The sequence below is a fragment of the Vombatus ursinus genome, unplaced genomic scaffold (genome assembly GCF_900497805.2).
Source record: "Vombatus ursinus unplaced genomic scaffold, bare-nosed wombat genome assembly UNPS02014932.1, whole genome shotgun sequence".
NCBI lineage: Eukaryota > Metazoa > Chordata > Mammalia > Diprotodontia > Vombatidae > Vombatus > Vombatus ursinus.
This window is the reverse complement of record NW_020954710.1, coordinates 9,995,368-10,016,861: the sequence shown is the minus strand read 5'-3', so window position 1 is coordinate 10,016,861 and position 21,494 is coordinate 9,995,368. Positions and strand designations below refer to the sequence as shown.

At 41.7% G+C, this 21,494-nt stretch overlaps 1 protein-coding gene across 1 annotated transcript in view; it reads left to right on the top strand.

Moving 5' to 3' along the window:
- CAMTA1 (calmodulin binding transcription activator 1) overlaps window positions 1-21,494 on the top strand; it is a 1,293,563-nt gene that overhangs the window by 550,047 nt on the left and 722,022 nt on the right. Inside the window, exon 7 of the mRNA XM_027843932.1 lies at window positions 17,776-17,911. Coding sequence (XP_027699733.1) covers window positions 17,776-17,911 — 136 coding nt within the window. The remainder of the gene's footprint in view (window positions 1-17,775; window positions 17,912-21,494) is intronic.

Here is a 21,494-nt window from a genome sequence, read left to right as displayed (position 1 = left end):
CTAGCGAATGGCAGTGTAAGGAAGGGAAGTGAGATTAAGATTTTAATATTCATTAAAACAATCTAAGGTACAGTTTTCTCATCTATAAAAGAGGGGAAAGTAATACTTGAATAGTGGAAACCAGGCCTACAAATTCTACCTGGGGCAGCCTCCACTCTCCCTGAATTAAGTTCAACAACAACAAAAAAAAATGTATTCAATGCCTACTATGGGAAAGGTATCATGTTATGTGCTAAATAAAGGACAAAAAAATAGCCGTTCCTGCCCTCAAGTTGCTTACACTCTGGTTATTTCTGGCTCTGTGCTAAGGGCTAGGGATTCAAAGGCAAAAATAAAACAAATTCCTCACCTCAAAGAGTTTATATTGGGGAGAGGGAGGGGTGGTAGTGGTTAGAGATATATTCAATACAAACTAATTTCTGAAGTGGCATAAAGACCACCAAAGTCATATGGTGTGTAGTGTACTAGACCCGGAGCTAGGAAGACCTGGTTCAAATCCCACCTGTGACACTTATTAGCTGGTTAAGTTATATAATGTCTTCATACCTCAGTTTCTTCATCTGTAAAATGATGGGATTAGACTTAATGGCCTTTACAATCCACACCTAGGTGGCGCCATAGTGCACAGAGCACCGGGGCTGGAGTCAGGAAGACTCATCTTCCTGAGTTCAAATGTGGCCTCAGATACTTACTAGTTGCATGACCCTGAGTAAGTCCCTTCATTCTGTTTGCTTTAGTTTCCTCATCTGTAAAACGGGCTGGAGAAGGAAAGGGCAAACCACTCCAGTATCTTTGCCAAAAAAGCCCAAACGCGGTCATGAAGACTTGGGCACGACTGAAATGACTGAACAACAACAAAAGGTCCCCACCAGTTCTAAATCTATGATCCCATAGACTTGTAGAATTAAGAACCGAGGCCTTGTGTTTTTATTTCAGCTGAACCCTAAAAAAGAGCTAAGGATTCCAAAAGGAGAGAGAGCCTTTGAGGGAGGAGGAAGAGCCAACGCCAGGCCCCTTCTCCCATTAGTTAGTTCCTTCTGGGGCTTCCATTCTGGGGACAGGCTCAGGCCAACCACGCTTCATTCCCTTCCTGGCTATACTTTCGACTCTCTGGACGTCGGTACCATGTCCCCTCTTGTTTACCCCTCCCCCATTTCTGCTTCCTTTTATGTGTTTTCTTCCCCCATATAAGCTTTTTGAGGTCAGGGACTGCTTTTCTTTTGTTTGTATCATCAGTACTTTGGACAGTTCCTGGCACGTTCTGCATACTTAAAAGCTTGTTGCCTGCCTTGCCAATGCAAGGGAGATAGAATGTTGTGCAAGGGGCATTGCTAGTAGGCTTATGGCCATATTGCTCAAACTAGCAAATTGAGTGAACAGTTCTTGAAAATGTTTTCCTTTTAGCTACCATCCATTGGCTAGTCAATGGCCCCCTAACAATAATTTTATGTTTAAGACTAAGAAAAGCAATCGGGCACCTGCAATTTGTAATCACCAGTAAGTATAGCCTAGCTTCTGCCTTTTGATACTTGAAGCTTGTTTGTAAAGAGGTGCAAATTTCCTATCCCTTTCCATTCATTATATCAACATTTCAAGGAATCTTGTGTAATTGTGACATTTATGGGAGACGCCTTGTTGGAGCTGAGCCATTAAAAAAGCATTTTGCTGTAACAAAGCAAGACCATTTTTTTTTTCTCCTGAGAGGTAGAATCCAGCACCTGTTAGGTGCCAGGATCAGGGAATTCAGTTTTTGATGACGGGCCTTCTACCACAGAGACTTCAATTTTTGTTTCAGAACTCAGTTCCTCGGTGGTCTCTAGTTTCCTTCACAAAATCACAGAATTCAGGGCAGCTAGGTGACGCAGTGGATAGAACACTGGCCCTGGATTCAGGAGGACCTGAGTTCAAATCTGACCTCAGACACATAACACTTACTAGCTGTGTGACCCTGGGCAAGTCACTTAATCCCACTGCCTAGTCAAAAGAAAAACAACAACAACAAAAAAAATCACAGAATTCCAAAGTTAGAAGTGTCCTCAGAGACCATGCCAACAGATTTAAAATATAACATGAACCTTTGCTGATCCCATCTTCAGGAATGTCTCCCCTCCACCCCTGTGTCTGTCTGTCTCAGTCTCTCTTTCTCTGTCATTGTCTCTCTGTTTCTATCTCTGTCTCTCTCCTCTGTCTCTGTCTCTGCCTCTCTGTCTCTTATTTTTTCTTTCTCTCTTCCCTCTCCCTATTCCCCCTGTCTCTTTCCTTCACCTTCCTCTCTCTATCTGTTTCTGTCTTTCATATGTGAGCTTATTTCTGTATGTGTTGTGTCCAATACAATATAAGTGTCATGAAAACAGGGACTACTTCATTTTTGTCACAGTATCTCCAGGGCTTAGCAGTGTTCCTTTCACATGGGTTTAATATATTTTTGTTGAATTGATTTGACTTGGTGATCTCTGAGTTGGGGTGTATAGAAAAGATTGCATCTACCTTAAAATGAATTCATCTTGTCATATCAACTAGGAAACCACCTTTTTTTTGAGGGAATGGTGTGAAACCTCTTGGGGCTACCACTTCTATATTATGGTCATCATCAGGGATGGCCAAGTAAATGGACAACCTGCTCTCCCAATTCCCATTTCTGTACCTGTCTTCTCCACTCCCCCATTCCTATATTCCACCAGATCAAAACTCTCATTCCCTAGTACTAAGTTGCTTCCAGCCAGCTGTCACCAGGAAAGTGATCTGATAAACCAATTCACTAGAAGGTGTTAAGTGCAGATAATGGCAAAAGGTATCATTTCCCCAGGGGTATTAGCATTTGAAGAGACAGCTGCCTAGAAATGACATCCATTCCTGAACTGACACGGATCTTGAAAGCTGAAATTTCTGGCATGGCAGTCAGTTTAGGGATCTAATTTTGGAGAGGGAGGACAACAAAGCCCACCTCCAAGGACAGCCCCTACACATCACCCCCTATTTCACTGACATGTAAGTTTCACAACCAGAGGCTCCGAGAGACGGACTGACAAAAACTAGTTTTCTGCCAATGAAATAAGATGAAACCCAACCTGAAACCTCCGTGTGCTTGTACCAAAGTGAAAGGTGATCAGTTGAACAAGACAGTCCTTGGTGTCTTTGGAACTAGAAAGAAGAGACCGGATAAATGCTTGGATGGTGGTAAAGTGAAAAGAGGCTACAGATGTGGAAGAAACCATAGACTCTCAGAGCCTTGTCCTGGTTCACTGTGTAGTTAAAGGATTCCCTGTACGTTGCACCTCAGGAGCTGTCACCCAACCTTTGCCTGAAGGGGAAACTCATTGACTTCCGGGACAGCCCGCTCTCCTTTGAGCCTGGGATCTTAGGACCCCAGATATATGGCTAGGAGGGACCTCACAGGCCATCTAATCTTCCCCCTAATTTTATAGATGAGGAAACTGAGGCCTAGGGAGATGAAGTGACTTGTCTCAGAGCAAACAGATAGGAAGCATCAGGAGTAGAATTTGAACACAGGTTCTATGATTCTGGTGTTTTTTTTACACTGGACCAAAGGTTTTCTTTTTAGAGTTGGAAGAAACCTCAAAGGTCACCCAGTCCAACTCATGCCTGAACAAGAATCTTCTCTCTAACATCCTCAGTAAATGCCATCCAGCCCTTGCTTGAAGACCTCCAATGAAGGGAAATGCCAAGGCATCCCATTCACAGAACCGCAGAAGCTCAGAGTTGGAAGGGACCTCCCAGGCCATTGGGTCCACTCCACAACCAGATAAGATTCCCCTTTGCAACACAACTAGCCTCTGTTTTAGGAACTTCCAAGAAGGGGGAACCCTCCCCCTCCCCCCCCTTTTGGCAGCCTACATTTGGACAGCTTTCCATGTTAGGAAATTTTCCCTTCCATCAAGGAAAAAAAAGTGCTGAGTCCCCTAATTGTCGTAAGGGTTATTTGCTATTTTTTCCCTCATATTTTTTAAAAGAATACCAGGAGTGGCTTTTATTCAGAAAAATGAAAATATTGTCATTATCCCGTTAATGAACCTACAGCCACTGTCTCTCAGGAGCTCCAGGCTTCTTGTTGTGTGAGAGTATTTGTAGAGCAAACACATAAAACAGCAAGAGAGCCAGCAACATACTAAATGGCTTATAGATTATTGGGGTCTTTAGACTCACCAATCAGTGCAGATTTTTTACCTTCAAAAAAATCCTATTTTATGGTGTTCAATTTCCCTATATTTTAATGAAAAGAAAATGGGGGCTAGAATGCCTAAGTTGGAGCTAATTAAATAATGCAAATTGCTGTTACCTTGTTTGTCCTCCTTATTCTTTCTATGGCTCCAGATGGAAATATATATGTGTGTGTATATATATATATATATATATATATATATATATATATTCACACACACATATATATTTATATGTAGCAATTGGTTTTCCTATCTGTCAAATTGCAGTCCAGCCTGGGCTCTGCATCTTACTCTGAGGTACAGTAGGTCATATGGGGGTGAGTCATGTGAGGGTGACTCTGGAAGGAGTGGAGGTCTTGGTGCCTGGTCTCAACTCTCTGCCCACTATTGGTCCCCTGCCCCCCATAATCTCAAGAACCCAGTAAAAGTCAAGATGGAAATGCCAGGAAGAGAGTTTATAAACAAATCCTGTAGCGAAGGTTTGGACTAGTAATTGTGCCTTCTCAGGGTTCCTATCAGCTCTTCATCAGCTCAGCCTTGCTGTAACTATCAATTTCTTTCTCTAAGCCTCGTTTGTGTGTGAGGGAGATAAGCACTGGACACATTCCTTTGCCAGATTCCCCAACCCACACCCCAATTTGCAATGAGGGAAAGAAATATCCGAACAATTTATATCACGTCTGAATTATGCCTTTTTATGAAAATGTCTCCCAAATGACTGGCTCTTCCTCTGAATGCTAAAACTACCTGGAGGCTCTGTTAATTGGGACAATCCAATTGAATTTCTCCAATCTAACAAGCATGTATTAAGCACCTACTGTATGTCGAGCACTGTGCTAGTTTCTGGGGACAAAAAGACAATCCAACCAACCAACCAAAAACATTCCAGCTCTCAGTGTAGGGAAGTGGAAAAGAATGTTGGATTTTGAATTAGAGGACATAGGTTTCCAATCTGTTTCATTTGGTATTATTGTGAGGATCAAATGAGTTTTTTATGTAAAATGCTTTTTAAAGTGCTGTATAAATGTGAGCTGGTGAATATGGGCATCTTATTCAAGGAAACATAATTTAGAAGTCCTTTAATTTGATGATCCCATTTTGGAGAGATTAGAAAGTCAATGTGTAAGGAAAAATAATAAAGGATGGAAGGTTCCTGTTGAAAAGGACACTGACTTTGGAGGCAGAGAACCCATCTAAGATCCTTTCCAAAGCTAAATCAATGGCCCTAGTATAAAGGAGGTGCTCAGGGGACTCCCTTAATCTACTAGCTTGGGGCATCTCCCAGGAAGCTGGGAGTGTGCTCTGGCCCCTTCCTGGAGGATAACATTCCTTGTGGAGAGAATATAGCAACTCCTGATTGGTCTCAAGCGCTGGGGGTTTTGATGAAGATGGCTAGCCACAGAGTCAGGAGAAACAACTGGGGTTTGAAGAGGAGCTGAGAAGAATCATCTCCACATCTCTCCTTTGAGATCTTTGCTCTCGGTGACTCTTCAACAATTTTTCTCCCTTGGACTTGGGTGGCAGAGGGATTGGGATTTGTCTTCCTCCCTATCAGCTCCTGTTCCCATAGCAATGGCTGCGTGTGGTTCCAGTACATGGCAATCCACTTCTGCAGACTGAACAAAGCCTGACACTGGCCCTCAGGCTCCTTAGCTGCTACTTCTGCCATTTTCCCCCAGAAGAGTGAGAATCCTTAATCTGGAATTAGCAGGAGACTCCCTCATTTTGCTCCTGTGAGCCTTAGCTCTGAGGTCTGTGTTCTACCTCAGTGGCAGATGCAAGCTCGTTTGTCTCCTCAAGAACTAGACCTTGCAGCTAGAACCTCTAGCAGGTTCCTTTTCTTTACTTTGAAACTCTCAGTCTCTCCCAATGGACCACATTACCAGGTCAAGTCTGCTGTCTTTGTCAATCCTCAGACTTCTTCTTGAGAATAAGTCACTCCAGGTTTCGTGCCCTTTACAAACTCTGAATGGGCGTAATGTTGGAGGGCCCTTTACAATCTGCACATAAGCTACCCAGGGTATGGATAGGACTGTGTATTTATTCACCATCTCTTGCCTTGGCTGCTCTGCCAAGGACAAGAAATAAAGCATTACTCCCCTGGATTTGGACTGTGATCAGGGAAGGTATGGAGTCAGTTATAGTAGAGTGAAGACTGGAAACCAAACCCCCTCTTTCTCTAATGACTAGTTTTACCTCTTTGGGGTAGATTTCACTGGAAAAGACTCTTAGACAGTTGGAGTTGCTCAGAACTGGCCCTCTTTGCTTAGAATCCAGGCCCTCTATTTTCTGTCTTTAGGAGGAAGAGGGCAAAGGCAGCCAAAACCCAGTGGGGCCATAAATACTGGGGAATGGTGAATTTCCAACACAAGCCTTTCACAGCCATCGATCTTAGCTCAATCGGTGGGCGGGAGGTGCCAAGTTCTGAAGAGTAGAGTTCTGTATGGAGACTTTTCACCCATTTATAGGCCGTCCAAATATTGTTGATTTAATCAGGTCAACAGTTGGGGCATCCATCTTTCCTTTAAAGGGAAGCTGCGAGGTAACAAGACCTATGAATCCGAGGGAGCAACAACCAGTCAGCTCTAACAGAGTTTATTATGGGGAGGCCAGAGCTCAGGGAAATGGATTCGGAAAAGAACACGCCCTGAGGAGGCCCATGAATCTCTGGAATAGGAGACTGGATATCGATTGTCCACAGGGAATTTTATGTGGTTGTAGAATTTCTGGAAATGATCAGTTAAGTGCTGGGGAATGTTGGTGTTCTCTTGGCGGGGGCCGCCGTAAAACAGTCCTATTTGTAGGGACATTGATTTCCTGATGTTGGACCCGGTCATCATGGAGGGAGGGGAAGGGCCTCTCCTTACTCTGTCTTCACCTAGTCCTTAATTCAACTTCATTTCATGCCATAAATCCCAATTTCATATTTACAGAAAAACCTCAAGAATGATATGGCCTCCTGGTCTTCGGCTATTATTCTCAAAGTAATTGCCCTCTGTGGTGTGGCTGTGAAAAAAAAAAAAGATTTTCTAAAAAACTACTTCAATTTGCAGTTTCATCCCCAAGTAGGGGAGGAATGAATGCTGGAGTCCGTTTAGGATTCTCAATTATTCAGTACCTGATTATCCTATTGATGGAGCCTTTAGCCCCTTATCATTTTTTTCCCCTCTGCCTTCCCTTCCCAGTCTTCCTCACTCCTGTGTTTGGATTTATTAGCCCTTCCATGTCCGTCTCTGTTAACCCAGGAGAGAAACAATAGTGTTGGGGCTCAAGTTCATTGGTTTTGCCTTTTTTAGGGGGGGTTGTCAAGAGGTTAGCTGGGTTGAGGAGTACTATGGTCTGATGGAATCCAAACCACTCAGCACTTACTAAGTGCCTACTGTATGCCAGGAACTATACTAGATACTAGAGATCTAATGAAATGAAACAAAACCAGTCCTTCCCTCAAGGAGATTATGTTCTACTGGGAGCAAGAGTTTTATACACACACACACACACACACACACACACACACACGTATATATGTATATGTATGTATATATACATGTATATATACATAAATATATATATACACATATACATATACACACAAAAATCTTATACATATGTATATGTGTATGTATATAATATATTATATTTGTTTACCCTCTCTACCCCCCATACACATATATAGCCATGCCATATACTGTATGTGTGTGTGTGTATAGATAGATGATGGCTGTTGGATAGATAGATATAGCAGATGATAAATTGATAAGTTTGGGAACTAAAATTCAATTAAATTCAGCAAACATGTACTAAATGCCTACTCTGTGGAAGGTACCATCCTAAGCACTGAGGATATAAAGAAAAAAAAATAAAATTCAGTCCCTGACCTCAAGGAGCTTATATTCTTAAATTTCTTTTTTTATTATTAATATCCTTTGTTTTCACATGTCTTTCATTTCCCATTATGTGCCTCCCCCTGCCCCTGAGTCATCATCCCTTATAACAAGAATATAAAAGAGCAAGGAGGCAGCTGAACAAAACTAACCAGCAGCTGAGTGACACGGAGGATGGCACCCTGAGCCTAGAGTCAGAAGACCTGACTTTATTTATTTTCTGTTATTTCCTAGTTGTGTGACCTGGGGTATTTTGCCTCAATTTCCTCAACTGGAAAATAGGGATAATAATAGTACTACCTTTTAGGACTGTTGTGAGGCTCAGATGAGATGCTATTTGTAAAAGTATATTGTAAACTTTAAATCACTCTACAAATACCAGCTATTTTTTTTACTATCAATCTGATAGTCTATACTGTATTACACACCCATAGTCCCACATTTCTGCAAAGAAGTCAGGGAGGTGTGTTCTTATATCTTGATTTTTGGGGTGATTAAAATGAAAAAATGTTCACTTCTGTGTCCACCTCTACTTGTTAACCCAGAAGAAAAACAATAGTATTGGGACTCAAGTTCGTTGGTTTTGCCTTTTTTCTTTGGGTTGGCAAGAGGTCTCTGTTGTTTTTCTTTCCATTTATGTTGCTCTAGTCATTGGGCGCATTCTTTTCCTGATTCTACTTACTTTGCTCTGCATCAATTCATATAAATCTTTCCACGTCTCCTTGTGTTCTTTATGGGCATTGTCATTTCTTATGACACTATAATATTTAGTCATATTCATGTATGACAATATATTTAACCATTCCCCTATAGATAAGTATCTTCTTGGTTTTCAGTCCTTTGCTACTATAAAAAAACCAGCTACTCTAAATATTTTCGTGTATCTGGGGCCTTTCTTTGACCTCCTTGGGATACACACCTATTTTCTTGGCATGGCATTTCCTGACAATAATAGCAACAAAATGAAACAAAACAAGAAACCTTTTATTCAACTGGAAAGGTTATTAGGAATGATCTAGTTTAATTCTTTTGCATTGCAAATGAGGAAACTGAGACTCAAAGTAATGAGGTGATTTGTTCAAGAATACATAAATAGTAAGTGATAGATCTGGGATTCTAACCCAGGTTCTGAGATTCTGAATCCAGAGCTTTTCCACTTATACTACTGGGGGATTAAGCGAGGCCTGGGATTCAACAAACAATGTTTAGACAACACTACTGAGTGATTTATGAGCAAGGTCCCATACTAGGTCAAAGGAAGTGGAGGGCCTACCCTCAGGGAGCTTACCATCTGATAGGAGACATCACATTCCCAAACAAATAAATATAAATCAAGTGGAGTGTGGTTATTGCACAAGAGAGGAATAGTATAAAGAAAAAAAATGTTTTCTTAATACATATGGCCCTCCACTTATGTGCCAGGCAGTGTGTTAAACCCTAGGAATAGAAACAAAAGCAAAAAATGTTCTCTGCCCTGAAGGAGCTTACGGTCTAATGGGGGGAGGCAAACAAATATGTACAAACAAGCTATATATGGGATAAAAAGGAAATAAGAGAGGAAAGGCATAAAAATTAAGAGAGGTTGGGATGGGATTTTAGATGAGCTTAAAGGAAGCCTGGGAAACCAGTAGGCAGAGATAATGAGGGAGAGCTTTCTAGGTGTGAGGGACAGCTTGGAATAAAGTGCTGGACTTAGAGTCAGGGAGACCTGAGTTCAAATCCTGCATCAGACATACTACCTGCAAGACCCTGGGAAAGTCACTTAAGTTTTTTGAGCTTAGTTTCCTTGTCTGTGAAATGGGGGTAATCCTACGACTTCCCTCCCAGAGTTGTTGTGAGGAACTAATGAAATAATATAGGTAAAGTGTTTTACAAACCTCAAATCTTGATGTAAATCCTATATGCAATGATAGATTATAGCTAATATCAATAGCTTTATCAAGGACACTGAAGGGGGGATTCCTGGACCGGGGAAGAGGACCAACTAGCCAACATCTGATGTTCTTGCTAACTGTAAGAGAACCTTTTGTTCAGTTGTGTCTGAAGCTGTGTGACCACATTTGGGGTTTTCTTGGCAAGTACAGGCGTAGCTTGTCATTTCTTTCTCCAGCTCAGTTTACAGATGAGGAAATTGAGGTAAACAGGGTTAAATGACTTTCCCAGGGTCACACAGCTAGTAAGTATCTGAGACCAGATTTGAACTCAGGTCTTCCTGACTCCAGGCCCCAGTGCTCTATTCATTGCACCACCTAGCTGCCCTTCTGTGGTTGACTTAACTTAGAATTTGCTCACAAGATGGCCAAGAAGCAGAAACTAGGAGGGGGTTGAAGGAAGTCAGAGAAAAGAGTCTCTCAGGATGAGGTAGAATCTAATGCAACCTGGCCACCAACTACCTTTCCAGCCTCATTTCATGCCAGCTTTTCTCAAACTTTGGCCAGCCTCTCCTTCTTATTGTTCTTCACACATGATCCAACATCTCCCATCTCCATGTCTTTGCACTGGCTGGTTCCCATGCCTGGAATGGTTTCTTTTATTACTTTCACCTTTCACAATTCTAAGTTTCCTTCAAAATTCAGCTTAAGCGCCATCTCCTACACAAAACCTTTCCTGATCCTCCAAACTTCTAGTACATTCCTCTCACCATTAACAAATTAACACACATTTATTTTGTATATAAGTTTCAGAAAAAGTACCAATTCTGCATTGGTAGAAGAAATGTCCTATTAGGAGTTCCTTACAAATCTCGAGCCTGGGAAAAAAAATAAACCGATATTTTGTCAATACTGACTATAGATACACATGCTCTCTCCCCACAGAATGCAAACTCAATGAAGATAGGGACCATTTCATTTTTTTAATCTATAGCTTGCTGCCTCTTTTTTATAGTCTATGAGATAAGAGTGGCTTAAAACATTTTTAATACAATAAAACTTTTAAAAAATATGTAAAAATCATTCTTAGCTCCCATACAAAAATACGCACATGCAAGCTGTAGTTTTTCGACTGGCTGACATAGGCAGACAGACTGACAGAAGAAAAGACAGATTGATAGGCTGCTAGACAGATTATGTACACACACAGACAAACACACACATACAGAGATGATAGAAAATAGAGACAGAAAGATGATAGAGATAGGTAGATAGACAGAGAGATGGATAGATAGATGAAGGAGAGAGAGGATGGATGGATGGATAGATGGACAGATAGTTGGATAGATAGATAGAGATAGGTGGCTAGATAGATATACAGAAAGACAGAGAGGTGGAAAGGCAGATAGACAGATAGGCGGATAGATAGACCAACATATAGACAAGTAGATAGATAGATAGATAGGTAGGTAGATAAAGTATTTTTTAAAGCACTTACTATGTTTTATTGGAGTTTAAACTCCTTAAGGGGAGCGACTGTTTTTGTCTTTCCTTGTGTTACCAGTCCTTATCACAGTGCTTGGCCCATAGTAGGCCCTTAATAAAAGATTATTGACTTATTGATTTGAATTGCCAGTTACTATGCTAAGTACTAGGTATATAAGTAAGCAAGACCATTCCTGCCCTCAAGGAGCTTATGTTATTTATGAGACAGTTCATAAAGAAGGGGAGCTTGAAGGTGTAGGGAGAGATGAGAAGATTACCTGCTGGCAAGGAGAAGGATGTAGTAGGCACTTAATAAATGTTTGTTGATTTATTACTACTATTATCCTCTGGTCAGACCAGAGAATTGCCTTAACCTTTGGGCTGACCTGTTTGGGATGGTCAAGGAAGAATATCCCTTTTTCATTTGTGCTTTAGGCAAAGATGGCCCAGCAGTCTCAGGAAGGCAGAATATCTGACTACCTGTTCTTCTCCCTTTGCTTGGCACATAGTAGGTGCTTAATAAGTGCTTTTAGACTAGACTTGTCCTCTGTAACTTCTGACTTCCTTTTATTTTCTCATTTTACAAAGATGAATCCATTGCCTTTCAGGCAGTGATGAAACATTAAATGCCTATACACAACCATCCCTCTGGGGTCATCCTTTTATTTCTCTGAAGGCAGCAACTCCCCATCTATTCTCCCCCTCTTTGTAACCCTAGCTTTGTTTCAACTTTGGAAAGATATTATTGGTAGTGCAAGCCATTCTCTCTCCCTTTGCCTCTTGGTGGTGATTTGATTGTCCTACAAGGCAGATGAGTTTCTTTTGCTTTATCCTGCACCACCAAACTGTGGGAAGGACCTTCCTCTGACATACTGAGAGCAAGAGAAGTTCTAATAAAATCAGAGAGTCAGATTAAATATTATTAGATCGCTCATTACTGCCATTTAAAGCCACTTAAAATGATGATTGCCTTTATTACAGCTGCTTAAGCTTCGCTCCTAAATTCCCCCTGGGGTTGTGTGCTGCCAAAGTATTGGGTGACAGGGTCATTCTTGGAATGGCATGGAATAGGTGACCCAAGCGAAAGTATTTTCTAATCATAGTCGTACAGTTTATAATTCCAGCAGTACTTCAGCATTTCACTTTATATCTAAGGTGAGATCATGTCACTTAATGATATCAAGAGGCTTGTCAGAAAGGCTATCCTTTCAATGATTTATTTATTTTGGAGGCTTCTCCCTGAAACATTGTTCTTCTGTGATGTCATACGACGGATGGTCATCAAACACCATCATATCCAAAGACCTGAAGTTGGGGATCTCTTAAAGGATAATGGAGAGGTACATGGTGGATATGAGCAGCCAGCAACACCAATGAAGAGCTTTCCAGTGACCAACAAGGAATTCTCATAAGTAGTGTAAAGGAGGTTATCAAAGAAATGGATGACCAGGAAAAAAATGGGCCAGGCATATGGTTAGAGGGATGGATAGATCAGCACCATTCTATTGTTTTCTGTGTGATAACAAGAGAATATGAGCATGGTGGAGGCACTGCCTATGGTTTATTTCTGGGAGGACATGGGTGAGTCACAATGGGATCTCTGGCAGGAGCACCTGCTTTGGTGAGATTTTGTTGTTGTTAGCAAGTTGTGAGCCCATTTGGGGGTTTTCTTTGCAAATATACTAGAGTGGTTTACTATTTCCTTCTCCAGTGCTCATTTTACAGAGGAAGAAACTAAAGCAAGCAGGGTAAAGTGACTTGCCCAGGGTCACACAGCTAGTAAGTGTCTGAGGCCAGATTTAAACTTAGGTTTTCCTGACTCTAGGCCCTGCGTTCTACTGTGCCACCTAGATGATTATAGATATCCATTATAGTACTAGAGTTTAATCAGTTAACCACTATAACATTTATACCTACTATGTGTCAGGCACTTTATTAAGCACTGTATGATACAAAGACAGATGCTGAACAGTCCCTGTCCTCAAGGAACTTCTGTATCAAAAAAGGAGATCTCCCTCTCTCTCTCTCTCTCTCTCTCTCAAGATAAAATATAGATATATGCATTATAGTTATAGAATATGTGTGGATAGATGGTAGGAATTTAGATAGGAAGTGCCACCTTCTAATCCAAATGAAATATTTGATGACCGTTTTAACTGCTAGTGCCCTCCCTAACTCCTTTGTATCTAATTTGTATTTGTTTATATTTATTCTGTATATACATATGTTCTCTGTCTCTCTCTCTCTATATATGTATATATATATTATATATATACAATTAGAATGTAAGCTCTTTGAGAGTAGAAATTGTTTCATTCTTTGTATTTGTAGCCCTAGTATCTAGCACCATGCCTGGTACATAGTAGGTGTAATAATAGGTACTTAATATATTCTTGCTGATTGATTGATGGGGTTTCAGAAAAGGGAAACATAAATCATATTGTATAAGAACCTGGATACAAATGAAGTGGCCCTTCTCTTTAGTGAATGTTTTTTTTTCAGAGTGGTACCGTAATAATTGGTACTTGGTCCCCTCCAAGATATCTGCATTATCTAGCTCTGCCCTCTATAGACCATCATATCTTTGGGGATTCCTTATAGGAACACCTGTAGGCAGTACAGAGACAGTCTACTCTGGACAGACTTATTTATTTTCTTTATGTCTAAATGGGATGGATAATCGGCATTGGACTTCCCAATGAATGAGCTGGGTTGAGAAGTCCTTTTTTCTCCATAAACATCAGCTTGTGCTCTGTAGGGAGAACAGGAGCCATAGCAAAGTATGAGCAGAGCAAAAGGTAGGCTTTCTGTGCATCCCATCCCCAGCTTGCAAGCCTCCAAGGCCCCAGAGAACAAGGATGGCTTTAAAAAATATCAGCTTCCTTGAAGCAAGAGATGAGTGATGTCAGACGACAGAGTTGTGACAGGTGTTCACGGTTGGGTCCCGATTGTTTTTGTCTGTACTCGACTTAGGGGAGGGAATGCACAAAAGGAGGTGCCATCCTGCAGTGACACAAGCCAATTGCAGGTTGATCAGAGAACAATGAAGTGTTGGGAGTCACTGTAGAGAGACTGTCATTCCCAATGGAATCACTGTTTAGTCTTCATAGCACTGCTGGTTGACACCATTGAAGGGGGAGGGAGCTGTGATTAGCTGCCATCTTACTGGCATATTTTTTTCCTTACTGAAAATGGAAGATTAATAAAAGAAAGTGCTTATTTCCTTACTTCTGGGATAGCCCATCGTTAAGAGATGAAGGTTAAGAAAAAATAAAGAAAAAGAGACTGAGTTTCCTAGCTCCCAGTTCTTCTGAGGGTTAGCTGCCTCCCTCCCCCATCTCCAGGGTTGCTTAGAAACAAGAGGCAACATGATGTAATGGAAAGAGTACTGAATTTGGACTCATAGGACCATTGTCCGAATCCTGGCTCTGTCACTTCTTATCCATGTGACCTCAATTTCCCTGGTCCATGTCTTTGGCCAATCTAAGCCAGGACATAAACCCATTCTCCTTCCAGTGGTCATTCAATTTCCCTCACCACCAATCAGTTTCACCTGACAGACTCAGTGCCTTTCCAACTCACAAGGTCATCTTTAAACCGGGACATATCCATCTTGAGAATGATGTTTTGTCACTTATTCTGGAAAAGAAACACAAATAGAAAAAAAAGGCATCCAGGGACCCAGTATCAGGCTCACCTAGACAAGTGATAAGCTGTAGCTGTCATGTGCTCACAGCCACTTGGTGGCCACCATGGGAGATAGGGTGAACTATTCTTTCCCCCCGCCCCCGCCCCCATAATGTCACCTGGAGTGTTGAAGGAAGAAAAAGGTGGAACATTTCTTTCCTTTGAAATGGATGAAGCACTCTGCTCCCTGTGCTGCATTCAGAAAGTCAGAGGACGACCACATGACCAAAAATATTAGGGATATTTTTGTGTTTAAAAAATGCAAAAGAAAGAAAGAAAGAAAAGAAACCTAGAGCTAAAGTCTTGCTCTTGACCAGGGTCACCAGGAAAGCAATTTTCTTGAAATATGGGGTTGTAGGGATCAGATGCTAATGATGGTCCTGGACAGCCATATTTACCCCCAGGTATACCAGGTTTCTGATAGTTGAAGCCTAAATGGGAAAGAATCAGGCACTTTAAGTTGCTGGTAAGAAGGGTGGGAGATGCTATTTCTTATCTAGTGGTAATCTAAATGTTTGCCACATCATACCAAAGTGTAGAGTCACCCACATGTGGTTAGCTAGGAGCCCCAAGGTTAATTTGCACGTTCTCTGTTTCAGACCTGAATTATTGTATTCACCTTCAGGTGCCATGTTTCAGACAAGCAGTCAATCAATCAGCCAGCAATAATTTATTAAGCACTTACTGTATGCTAGGCACCAGGACACAAATACAAACTGATATACATTGCCCTAGTTGGGTCATGTCTGGAGTCTTGAGAGAGATTCTGAGGGGCACTATTTAGGAAGGATGTTACTGAGTTGGGGAGTTTCTAGAGGAGGGCAGCCAGGTTGGTGATGAACCTCAAGGTCATGCTGTCTGAGTATCCATGGGAAGAAATGAGGATTTTTAACAGGCTGAAGAAAAAGGGTTGGCGATAGGAGTCATGATAGCTGTCTTTGGGTGGTTGAAGCCTTATTCCTTTTGGCTCTAGGGGGCAGAATCAACGTCAGTGGGTAGACCTTGAAAAAAGTCACATTTAGGCTTCAGGAAAACATTGACAAATACGTCATTACCATTGGAGCTACCCAAAAGCAAAATGAACCACCCCAAGAACTACAATGGTTTCCACTTACATTGATAATCTTCGAGCAAAGGCCAGACAGAGACCACTCGTCAGGGATGATGGAGAGGGGATTCTTAGTCAGATCCAAGTTTGACTAATCGTGGCTAGTATTTTTATTAATGCTCTAAACTTTTTAAAGCAATTTGCATGCATGATGCCATTTGAGTCTCACAACAGCCCTGGGAGGTGGGTTTTCATCCTCATTGTACAGATGAGGAAGCTGAGGCTGAGAGAAGTCACTTGCCCAGGGTCACACAACTATTAAGCAGGATTTGAATTCAGGTCTTCCTGACTCCCAAATCTAGGCCTCTATCCACTGTACCACCTAGCTGCCTGCGATAACTTAGTCACTTGAGGTCCCTTCCAGCTCTGAGATTCTGTAATTCTATAATCCAGTTACACACAGGCAGAGTGAGATCAGGGAAGGTATATGGAAATCAGTGGCCCAGGTCATACACTCTTTCCTCTCTGACCCTCTCTCCATTCCCCTCCCCTACCCCTATTCTTTTTTACTTATTTGCTTTGGTTATTCAACCTCAGGCCTCAGCTCAGCTGTCACCTGCTAAAATCTGACTGTAGAAATTGTTGATCCCAGCTTTTGTCCCTCATCTGGCTCCATATTTTATTTCCCTCCATCCACGCTGTTCTGGAGCCAAATTATTGTGACTAATGTTGAACTGTAAATTTTTGTAACCATCTACAGTAGCGCTGTCTGTGGGTGATGCATGGTCTCTTTTTAGTAAATTTAGGGATATTTTTGTGTTCAAAAAATGCAAAAGAAAGAAAGAAAGAAAGAAAGAAAAGAAACCTAGAACTAAAGTCTTGCTCTTGACCAGGGTCACCAGGAAAACAATTTTCTTGAAATAAGGGGTTGTAGGGATCAGATGCTAATGATGGTCCTGGACAGCCATATTTACCCCCAGATATACCAGGTTTCTGATAGTTGAAGCCTAAATGGGAAAGAATCAGGCACTTTAAGTTGCTGGTAAGAAGGGTGGGAGATGCTATTTCTTATCTAGTGGTAATCTAAATGCACACAATGAATCAGGGGGTGTTTGTGCCAGGTGACTACCTTTCCTGTTGGCCTTCCCTTAACACCGTCATCTAGCTTCAGTGTTCAATTTATTTATTTCCTAATACGGGTTGATGGATTAAAAGGTGTGTAGAAAATCCTTCTCCGGGAGATAAGATATTACCGGCTGCCAAAAATACCCCTAGCCTCTTTCTCTTTCCTTCTCTGTTTTGCTTACTTTTCAGCCGATAGCTCAGACCCAAGCTCATATATCTTGATTAGACGGTGGGTATTACTAAGAGGATGTTTCTTAAGCCCATCATTGACACATTTAATTCATTAGGTACCAAATCCACAAGCAAATTTTTTTTTGCCAGCTATGAAACATGGTTAATCCAGGGAGCTACAATAAAAGGTGAAAAATTATGTCCCAGCAAATATAGAATATTGCTTTTCTGTAGAGACTTTTACTGGGCTACGATATCTTTCTTCGTAAATTTCCTCCCCTCCCCTGCTAGCATCTTATGCTAACTTAACTGTTTGTTGTTTTCAGACCACAGAATGGCTCCATGATCCTTTACAACAGGAAGAAGGTGAAATATAGGAAAGATGGATATTGCTGGAAAAAGAGGAAAGATGGGAAAACCACCAGAGAGGACCACATGAAACTGAAGGTCCAGGGGGTGGAGGTAAGGACCCCAGGGGCTTCCTTTATTCTGGAAATGTAATTTCCTCACCTGAAATTGACAAAGGGATTTCTTTGAAGGAATTCCTTGTGGGTCACCTCTGGTGAAAAAATTCTGGGTTTGCTATGTTCCCAGGTTTTGTTTCTTTTTTTTTTCTTCCCTTGGATTCTCCATTAACATTTTGGTGAAAATTGATTTTATTGAAACCACTTCTGTTCCCAGAGAATCGCTGCTGTCTGGTTGGGGATTTGCAAGGTCATGGCAGAATTATTTATTGAATTTATCACACAATAGCCTCGGGGTACATTTACAATTTTAAAATGTCATAGAGGAGATGATGTGCTAACAACCTGCCTTCTCTAAGAGAGCTGACATTGAACAGCTAGGTCTCCCAAGGATAGACTTGCTGTGCCAACTTTATAAGCAAACATCTTGTCTTTAATAGGATTGGTTAAAGTCTTGAGAACACTTAAGGTCTCTATAGATAAGGAGGCAGTGTAGTATTGTGTATACATGGCTGGCTTTGGAGTTGGCAAGGTCTGGATTCAAGTTCTGTTTCTGACACACAGAGATTGTGGACCTGTCAAAGTGAAATCTGTAATTTAAGTAATTAAATTAGTGTAATTAAATAAGTAATTTAACATATCAGTGTTAGAGAGTTGTCCTAGACAATTTTCTGAGACTGTACATTGCAGAGAGGTGGCCAATCTACATTGGTAAAGAGAGATTCTTTATAGGAAACTCCCTACATTAATGGTCATAGGTCAGAATCTGTGCTCTCTCCATGCCCCTCCCCAATACAACATGGCTAAGTGTTCAGTGGGGAATGATATATCTGGTACCTGGAGCTTTTTCTATAGATTCTCTTTCTTTGTGAACAGTGAACTCCTATAGTGAGCAGGTGACTTAACCCCAACATCCCAACCTTAAGATTTTCTTTGTCACAGACTTCAGTAAGGGTGCTCCCTCTTCTACTCTTCCTCGTTGGATGGTGGAAGGCAGACCACAAGTCAAAACAGGCCTTGCCAACAGGAATACCCTTTTGACTTCTGGCCTAGTCTTGTCTGGGGAGTGCCCCCATATGATCTTCCTCCATTGACCTTGGTGAATAGTGGCCTCACCACACGAAATGCAGAGCATGGAAACTTGTTAGGAATGTGGACTAATCCCTTGGGATGTATTCATTCATTCATTCATTGAAAAGTGCATATTCAGGATCTTGGGATAAACATCCACTGGTTATTTAATGAGCATTTATTAAGCATCTGTTGGCTGCCCAGGCATTGTACAAAGGCAAAAATGAAACCTGCCCTCAAACAGCTTACAGTTAATGGCCTTGAATTGTTTCTTACCCCTTTGAGAGACAAAAGGGTAGGCTAGAATCCTTTCCCTCCCTTGGCATCCCTGGGTGGCAGGATTGATAGTTTTTGCCTCTAAGCCCACTTGAGTCCAACGGATTGTCCTCATCTGCTGCGGCTTTCCCACGATGCACTCTGTCACGATGGCTCCTTTAACATTCATCATGAGGCTTTATGGTTGTTAAAAATAGCATCCAAGGACTCTTATTAGATCACCCCCTAGAGAGGAGGAATTTTTGTTTTATGAGCTTTTTTTTTTAAACACCCAATAACAATCTTTATGCTGATGAACAAAGAAAAGGAGAAATTCCTGTTTCCCTTCTTTCTCTCCTGCTCTGCATTTGCACAGCATGATTTAATTGACTGCATGGGACATTAAAATGCAGATTACTCCATGACACAGTGATTCGGAGCCCACCTCCAGAACAGTGGCCAATGATTGTACAGCAAGCTTAGGAGGCTTCTCAATACTGATAGAATCAAGGGCACTGACCGCCATTATTACAGTAAGTGTAGAGTAGAGCAGGGGTCTGTCTTTTCAAAGGTACCACTTTCTTCAGTCAGCCTGAGCTGATCCTGCCAGGGATGTATGAGGACAGAGTTAAACAATAGAATGATATATCCAGATATGCCAGCCTGGGCAGATCCCTCCAGGGCAGGCCAGGGCACATGAAATAGAGAATAGCCCAGGCATGGCTCAGGCCATGAGGAAGAAGGTGGCTGGTGCCATGGGGATAGAGTCTTGCCTTCCCCAGATTAATCTCAGGCTTTGGAATCCACAATAAAGTGAACCAACAAGCAGCCCCTGGCTTGCTAGGTCCGGAGGTATTGGGCATATTTCACCTTTAGTAATACGTAAATCAGGTTTTGGGGAGATTGTAAGGAATAACACAGTGGAATTTTTCTTCTGCAGTATTTCCAAGCTTGGGAAGGGGGAAAAAGACCCAGAATTCATTTTCTTCCCCTATGTAATAAATTAGAATTGTCACTGAATGGAATCTGAGTGACTTATAGTTATTTTTAGGCAGTATTTATGTTTGGGGTTATTTGTAGCTCCCACACTCACAGACTAATGTGTAGACACACAGAGTACCAGCAGTCTGGTGCCTGCAGACCATGTGGGAGGGAGAAATGTGCGAGATCCGGAATGATTCCCATGGATATCCATGTTGTACATAAGTGCATGCTGGGGATGATATGGACGAGAAGCCAGCTCCCCTGAGTAGGCCAGCCAGAGCGTGGGGGTTGGAGACAAAGGTGCTAGGGGGATTGTATTTCCTTTGACCTAGGGTGGGAGGAGGGGAGACAGCCACATCATAGATGATATGACCATGGAATCCTAGATTTTTGGAGCTGGAATGGACCTTAGAGGAGGAAAGTGAGGCTCAGAGAAATTAAGTGATTTGCCCAAGGTCACACATTTACAAGTAAATAGCAGTGCCTGGATTCAAACCTAGTTCTTCAGATTCCAAATCTAACTTTCTTTCTATTGTAGCAATAGAAGCTGAGTGAGCAGAAGTTGCTGGTATGACTCTTGGGCTCAGTTCAGAAGCTCCACCCCCTACCTGGCAATTTGGTCTCCCCTTCCGGGAGGATTGTAATGCCCCCCATGTTAATGATGGTGTGATGTAGTAGGACCAGGGATCCACACCTGTGTTCTAGTACCATTTCTATCATTAGAGCTGTCCCCAAATGTAATGGACTTCCCAAGGAGGTAGGGCATCCATTGCCTATCACTGGAGGTCTACAAGTGGAATCTAGGTCACCTGTAGACTAGTGTAGGGGGATTTTAGACTAACTTTCCGAACCCCTAGATAAACTAGCAGGCTGAGTCCCCAGAGCTGTATCTTCTCTTCAGGGTTCCAGAAGATAAGATAAAGGCTTATGGGATTTTCTCTAATGCTTTTGGCTTGGGTCTTCATTTAGTGTGTTCTCCCCAATGTCAATCACCATTTAAAATCTCGGTATCATTGATACTATTGGAATACTCCATTTTCATTTAGTCAGTTAACACCAATTAACTTTTACAAAGTGAAACAGTCCCTCCCCTCAGGTAGGAAAGAACCCTGTGGGAGAAGTGCAATATACAGGCCACTTCTCTCAAGCAACAATTACCAGTGTTTTTTTCTCATTTTACAGGTAGGGAAGTGGAAGCTCAGTTTAGTTCAGATAGGTGAGATAACTTGACCCCTTGTTCTCTTCCTGTGTCTCTCAAAACCTCTATGATT